This window comes from Sus scrofa, chromosome 13, assembly GCF_054392235.1.
Source record: "Sus scrofa isolate SSC_HxYL_T2T_F1_AM1 chromosome 13, Sscrofa_HxYL_maternal_Yorkshire_Landrace_v2.0, whole genome shotgun sequence".
Lineage (NCBI taxonomy): Eukaryota > Metazoa > Chordata > Mammalia > Artiodactyla > Suidae > Sus > Sus scrofa.
The window spans coordinates 138,674,252-138,681,759 of NC_139395.1; the positions used below are offsets into that span (position 1 = coordinate 138,674,252).

General features: G+C 44.7%; 1 protein-coding gene across 1 annotated transcript in view; it reads right to left on the bottom strand.

Moving 5' to 3' along the window:
• The window catches only part of ETV5 (ETS variant transcription factor 5), a 56,945-nt gene extending 49,990 nt beyond the window's left edge, over positions 1-6,955 (bottom strand). Inside the window, 5 exon segments of the mRNA NM_001243025.1 lie at positions 3,049-3,099; positions 3,194-3,241; positions 3,355-3,442; positions 3,558-3,676; positions 6,808-6,955. Coding sequence (NP_001229954.1) covers positions 3,049-3,099; positions 3,194-3,241; positions 3,355-3,442; positions 3,558-3,602 — 232 coding nt within the window. The 5' untranslated portion in view covers positions 3,603-3,676; positions 6,808-6,955.
• Between the last annotated feature and the right edge of the window lie 553 nt (positions 6,956-7,508).

The window sequence follows — 7,508 nt, forward strand, 5'->3', positions numbered from 1 at the left end:
TTTTGAGCATGACAGTGCCCCCTGGCTCTGAAGCTTTGTGAGAGCTTCTTTAAGGAGATGATTTTATGCACTTTTCCCCCCTCATTTCACTGAACCCCTCCCTTCTGCCCCCAACCACTATTCAGTGTCCCGAGCTCTCGGGACCTTATATTATCCCCTTACTAAAATGAAAGGCTTGGGCACGACCATCTCTAAAAAGGACTTCTAGCTCAAACAATCTGGGATCTTCAGGGTTACTTCTCAGGTTCAAGGGACAATGACTGCCACCAGCAGAACTCCTATAACTACAAGTCACCCTTTATATTCTCTTGAATGTGACCTTTAAGAGTCTCCAGGTGGGGAATACTTGACGTATGTCTATACTTGCGATGGAGGTGAATCTAAAGACTTATAAGAACAATGGTTTCATTTATACAAATCACTTATGGATAGATGATGCTATGGGTAGGAACCCAAATCTGGAAATTTTACAGAATATAATCTGTTTAGAAATTGACTTTAGTGTGTTTACAACAACAAAAAACCATGATTTTCAAACCCGATGTTCTAAAAAAAGTTATCCACATTACTTAGTAGTCTTTTCTTTCTCACACATACATCCCCTGACATGCGCAAGATGAAAAGTTAAATCATCAGTAACAGGAAAGGTAGACTACCTCTTGCGGCAGCCCACAGAAGAATACTTATCACAAATGTTTCTGCTACCCTACGGAAGAGGTTTGCTTTACCTGAGAAGGACCAGTTAGAGTTCATTGTTTGGGTGATTCAAACCAATTCATAAGATTTCATTAAATCTGAATGTTTCTCCCCATGAAACAAGCATGGACTTTTCCAGAAAGTGACTGGAGTGGAAACTGATCCTCAACATGAGGTTGTGAGATGCGCTCACAGAGAAGTCTGCCCAGCCCTGGGCTCTGCCAGTGTCTATGAATCTACACTGCCAGCCATAGTCAAAGTGAAGTCAAAGCAGTTACACAGAGGAACAAGAATAAATGGCTCAAGGATACACCCACACATTTTGGTTCATGAACCTAACTTCTACGTGAATCTACCCTTCTTGAAGCTCCATCTCTAGAATAAGAGTCAGAGAGGGGGAAAGAATTATTCAAAGACTTTTTGAGGCTACTCAACCATCTGCTTTATCCATAAAAAGGCAGAAAAGTTCCACCTTACAAAGTTAAAGCACAAAGCAAACAAAGTTAAAAAACATATCACACTTGGTAAGCAGACACATCGCCTAAAGCAGCTCCATTTTAGGTATGGCACTTTAATTAAAGAACTTAGCACATTCTATTCGCTGAGCAGGAATTATTTCTATGGAGCCAAAACACATTTATTGATTCTTTCACTTTAGCCTCTTCCTGCAGATAAATCTCTCTCCAAATATGAATCCTGTTTGCTGATATCTTTCTCTAAACAACATACCTTTGCTTCAGCACATGAAATCAATCTGAATGCAGTCATCTCACCTAGCTGGTACCTCTGGTCTTTCATTTATCGATTTAGAATCTTGTTTTAACTCTTTTAGGTTACAGAGGAACAAACAAAAGTGTCATAAAATCATTTCAAAGAATCTCTGCCAACAAAGCCACCTCCCAAACAGACTGCAGTTTATGCTGCTCTGGACAAGAACTGGAAAGGCTGGGCCAAATTGTCAACACAGAACAAAGTAGGATTACAAATCTTGTCTTTTATCTTGTAAACATCGTGTGCACGCGCGCAGGCACACACACAGTTTGGGTTATCTTTAACCTTTCAGTGGCAAGTTTCCCACCCACTTGAAAGCAATCAAAGGGCAATAACTAACATGTATTTACTTTCCTATAGAAAACATCCACAGCAAGCTATGACAAAGCTAAGATAACCATGCATCTGTGAGTTACAGTTTGTTCCCTTTTAAAGTTTCGTAGCATTGTACCTTGAACTGCACCTTGAATATGAGGCTTATCATTAAAGAATGTCTAGCTGGTACCTCTGGTCTTTCATTTATCCATTTAGAATCTCCAGCTTTTACCTTAGACCCAAAGATACCTTCTCTCCCAGTGGCATTTTTACATACACATGAGATAAAACAAAGCTGGGAAGAATTTGTTGGTGCAAAATGAGAAATCTAACCCTTGCCTGGCTCAGGTGCTTGCTATTATAAACTATGACTAAGAGACACGAATTTCTCTATGATGCAACTCTCAAGAGAGGCAGCATTTTCTCCAGGCCTCTCTTAAACCTGCGCATTCGCCAGTGACTAATGCTCTCTAGAGCTGCCCTGTGCTGCTCAAATTTCATCAGCCAGCTTTGTCCTTGATAGCTCTGCCTGGACCATAAAACCTCCCAGACCTGTTGAGGACAGCCCCAAAAGATCAGTGCAAAACTAACTGTGCCCTTGCCAGCACTGAGCTCCCACTGCATTTATCTCAGTGATAGGGGCACTCAATGACCATTTTAAGAAAAAGTTTTTACTCTTCTGTGAGCAACAAAGTCCAGACAACTACAAGAAAAATAAGTGTAAATCAGGTCCAATCTGTGACTACTCTGGGTGACTTTTTTTTTTTCTGAACCACAAACAAAATTGACAACATGTTGGGTGAAGCCACAATGAACTGGAATCGTTCATTTACTATTTTCTGCACCTTTAAAGGGAAAAAAATGTCAGGCTTATGATTCACATTAAGAACTTAATTTATAAAACAAACCCCCCAAAACCATTGTAAGATAATGTCCGATTAATGGATGCTTGGTCCAACATCTTATAATTTCAATTAAGTTATAATTTCGAGCTTGAAGCCTTGCAAAAATCTTAGGCAAATAGAACTTTAATATGGAATTCTGTTCTGTAAATCTTACCTGTGATAAAATAAAAGCACCTTAGAAATAATTTCAATAGGGAATGAAACAAATTTTGGGGAGGGGTAGCATTGAATTATTAAAAGAAACCAAATGCATCCCACTGTCCAAATATGCTGGCTACAACTGAAAAGAATATTCTAGACACAAATGATTCAAGACTAGACAATTTCAGAACACATGTGCCACCACTAGAAAGGTACTTACAGTTATCAGACTGAAAATCTGGGACAAACTGTTCATCATCAGGAACTTGTGCTGGAAAAGAGATTTTTATTTTAGACATTTTAAGTTTTATTAAAAAGCACAATAAAATGTTTTATGTGGAAAATAGGACAGCCAAGAAACTTGCCTTCAGCTAACCAAGCCTCTTGAAGTTGACTGAGATCCTGAAACAACTCTGGAATTGAAAACAGAAGACACCAGAATGAGAATTCCTCTTCTGGGGAGAAGAGGTAAGTTTTTGTTGGGAGCCATTTGAGCAAGTCACAACAGAGGGGACAGCTTCCCTACCTTCAGAATCGTGAGCCAGATCAGTGTCCAAAAACTTCCTCTTTCTGTCAATCACAGGCCGCCCTCTACACTCCTCTGATCGAGATTTCTGAAAGCGGCCAATAGACAGTGAGGACGCAAGAGTAATAAAGGGGTGCAAAGGGGGCTGTGCCACAATCCAGGAAGGAGGGAGGACCAAACAAACCAAAAGCACATAAACTTACCCCTGGGACCATAAAAGGGACTTGTTGATCATAAAACCCATCCATGGTGCTTCCAACGTCTCCAATGTCACTTTGGAAGGTCTCAGCATTGAGTAATTTCTGGGGGGAAAGGGATCCTCCTGTAATATGAATTTGGGAGATTTTAACTCAAAGTGGGGGGAGAGAAAGTAATTTTATGTTGCTTTTTCTTTAGGGCCTGTGCAAAATCACTACCTTTCTCTAAGGTACTAAAAGACCACTCAAGGTGTAAGCTTTACAGACTAACTCTGGGTTTGATTAAGGACATTAAAGAGTCATGGTGGACTTAGTTCCAAATCCATTTACCTAGTCGTTCTCTTAATTTTTCTCTTTTATTTAATCATTAAGATTATAGGTTTACTACTATCTGTCCCCTAAACCTCCCCCCCCCACACCCCTTATTTTTCATTTTAAAAGGTTGATTTCATGCTTCTCTCCATAAGAAGATTCCCCAGGGTATTTGTGGTGTTATTTTTTTTTAAGACATAATTTAATTTTTGACAGTACAGTGACAGGAAGCAGAGAAACTGGGTTTAAGCATTCCAAATTATTTGCAATTAAGAATCTGACATACATACTGTTTCTAAAAGTATTTTGTAGGTCAGTGGTAAAACACTATATTTAGTTTCAGGAATACATCAATCAGATGTCCACTTATCTTCATACACAGCTCCTTATTAAAACCCAAACCTTCTGTCCAAACAGGTGTAGTGTCTGTAATGTGACAGATATCTCCATGGCAACTTACAGAGATATCTGTGATATCTCCAACTTCTAAAAGAATAAACGAGCTATGAAAAGTAATGCATAAAACTAAATTCCACTGCACATATTTTAAATGCATCTCTACCACAGCTCTTTCAAACGCATTAAAAGCAAAAGATCCATGGAAAGAAAATTCAGTTTATTATAGTGAAGTCAATTTTTCTCCAACACGACAAAAAAAAAAAATAAACTTGTTTCAGCACTTGTCAGGCATTGGGGCTGGGAAGAGAGGTTGGAGGTCAAAATGGAGAGGAGGGAACTTTTTCTAATTTGAGATGAATAAAGTAACAATTTTAGGAAGGTGCCATTTTCCTGAACACTTTGTTGTATTCTTCAAACAAAAACAGTTAAGTCAACAAAATGGGGGAAACGTTAATTTCATACAGCCTAGCTCTAAGCAGTGCCACACATTTAAAGATAAGTCTTTTATTTAACTCATATACAAATCTTAAATAGGGAACATTTTCTCAGTGGGCAATTCCATCCAATTTGTTTTTCACACTGTGTGAAGCATATCAAATTTTTGTAAGTTAGCAAGATACAAGGAAACGCTTCACGGCCAGCCTCCTCTCAGCACTTTGATCCAAGTAATAAGATATTTTCAAAGTCGAAGAGAAAAAGGAAAAGGAGCAAAACTGCGCACAGTTCATAACTTCCTAGAAAAACACTCTGGCTAGCCTGCCTGCCTGCCTTCCAAACAGCGCTAAAACGTTCAGGATAGAGCTTCTTTCCCAAATGTCAACAACCCGTAAACAGAATCTGAGTTGAGGGGCAAGAAAAGGAGTTCCTTGTAGCCTTCAAAAATCTGTCCGATTAAATAAATCGTGGCCTTAGAAATTCTGTAAATGTCTATTGGGAGAAGGCGACAACGGGTAGGAGATCGGAGGGGGAGATCTTTTCAGAGTCTACCAATGGAATGCGTTGCAAAACTACTTCACTATGAAGGAAAAAAAAATCTTTTAAAAAATTAAATGAAAGAAAGTAGGTGCCAGAAGCGCATCCAAAAGAGGCATCGAGGGTCTTTAAAGCAACTCTCAAAGTTCAAGGGCTAGAAAAATTTTGTTCAAAGTATAAATTAAAAAAAAAATTAAATTAAAAAAAAAAAAAAAAGCCTGAAGGGAAGGCTCGAATTCATCCAGGAGTATAAACCACTTCCTTTGTGCTCCCCCCCACACACACACCACGCCTGGTGCCCCCAGGAAAAACTTTAACACAACGCAGCGGCCCGATCGAGGCCCCTCCCCCGCGGCGCGCAGCGGGCCCGGTTTTATGAATGGGAGAGCGAGCCGCAGCCGCCACATCAGGTAAAGGCTGTAACTGGATCCCTAGCACTGGGCCCCATTCACAAAACAAGACACACTTCCACCCAATTCCCAGCCTTCTCCATTCATGAAAACTCCTTTGGATGCGCCCCCGCCCCCACTCCCAACGCACGCCCTGCCTCCGACGCAGGCCCCTCACCCCAGCGTTTTAGGAGGAAAGCTCAATGCTTCATTCACAAAAAAGCAAAGAAAAAAAGCCGCAGGGAGCTGCGAGCCAACGAAAGAAACCCGCTTCATTCATAAAGTCACCCACATTCATAAAAACGAGCTGCGGCGCCGGGCGCTACCAACAGCCTCCAATCCCCCCCTCCCCACCCCCGCTAGAAAAACCTTCCAAACATCTCTCTTTGGTACCCCTTTTCAATCAAGAGTTCAGTTTCCCCCAGAGGTCTCCTCCCCTCTGAAAATGCGGTCAGATCCCTAATCCAGCGCGAGGAGGCTCCGGCATCTCTCCATCCCCCTCCGCATTTTTTTTTTTTTCCTTCTTTTCCACCATCCCCAGGCCGCGGTTCTGATGCTCCCCGATTTCTCGAGAATCGCCGTGCAGCCTGACGCCCTTGGTCTGCTGGGGTGGGAGTGGGGGATTGGTGTCCACTTTCCACAACCTGAAACTTGCAAGGCCTGCCTAAGTTCCCGGCCGACCCCAAATCTCGCAGGCTGCACATGTCACTTAACCTCTCCTGGTACTGGGGTGGGGGTGCATCACCTCTCAAACATTCGCCCAAAGCTGCTTTAGGTCCCCTCCTCACTGCAAACCTCTGCCGAGTACCTCTTCTCCAGAGCCCCCAAGTCCTCTCCGGACTCTCAGATCTCCAGAGATGGTAAAGCCGGCAACTCGGCGCCCCTCCATCCCCACCCGGGAGCCCCCGCACCTCGCGCTCCCGCGCGCCTCCCCCGCGACGTGCGGAAACCCGCTCTCTGCGCGCTCCGGAACCGTTAGCCGCCTCCGCTCGACGCCTCTCAGGAATCGGACCGGACCGGGCCGCAAGAGGAGGGGGCGGTCAGCCCTGGAAGGGAGGGGGCTCAGCCACCACAGAAAGTGCACCCCGACTTTGAGGATTCTGAATTAGCCAGTGAACTCTCGCCCGCTGGGCCCTTCCAAGACACCCACTCCAAAAACCCTCTGTCCCTCGACGCCCCCTCACCTGAGGCGGTGGCTCTCCTCCCCTTGCAGCGGCCCCGGGGCGCAGGCGCGCTCACGCACGCGCGCACCGGGCCTGGGTGCCTAGGCGAATGGCTGGGCCGCACCGCTCCGGAGACGATAAACCGCTCCGCGCACCAGCGGCTGGACTCTGCGCTGCAGCTGCCAACCAGGCTGGAGCGCTGGCCCGGCCCCCAGCGGCCCGCCGCTCTGCCCACCGCCATTGGCCCGCGGCTGTAGCCCAGCCGTTTTCCCATTGGCCCGAGGCCGCTCCAGCGGCTGCCCATCACCTCTTGTTTACCCTGTCTGCGGGCAAATCCAGCCAAGCCGCCCCATCAACTCTGGTCCTCATTGGTCAACAGCACGTCCCTCCCCACCCCCTCAGGGGTCTGTTTTACATAATTTATGCATCTGGGGCCCATTGGCCAATCAGCACAGGCTTGTTTATATAATGAATGTAAGGACGTTTTTCATTCATAAAAAACGCGACCTGAGGGGGAAGCTTAGCTGAGTCAGTGAAGCACTTAAAGGGGCCGAGGGCCTCTAAGAGCCGCCTTTACTTCTCTCCTTGCAGCTCTCCCAACTTTTCACCGAAGCTTGGCTCTTTCCCCTTCCTCATTCACCCTTACTTCTTCCCCACCCCCACTCCCAGCCCTCCAGCAACACCACTGCCGGGATTGGGCCGCTGAGCCCCGGTCGTTCGCA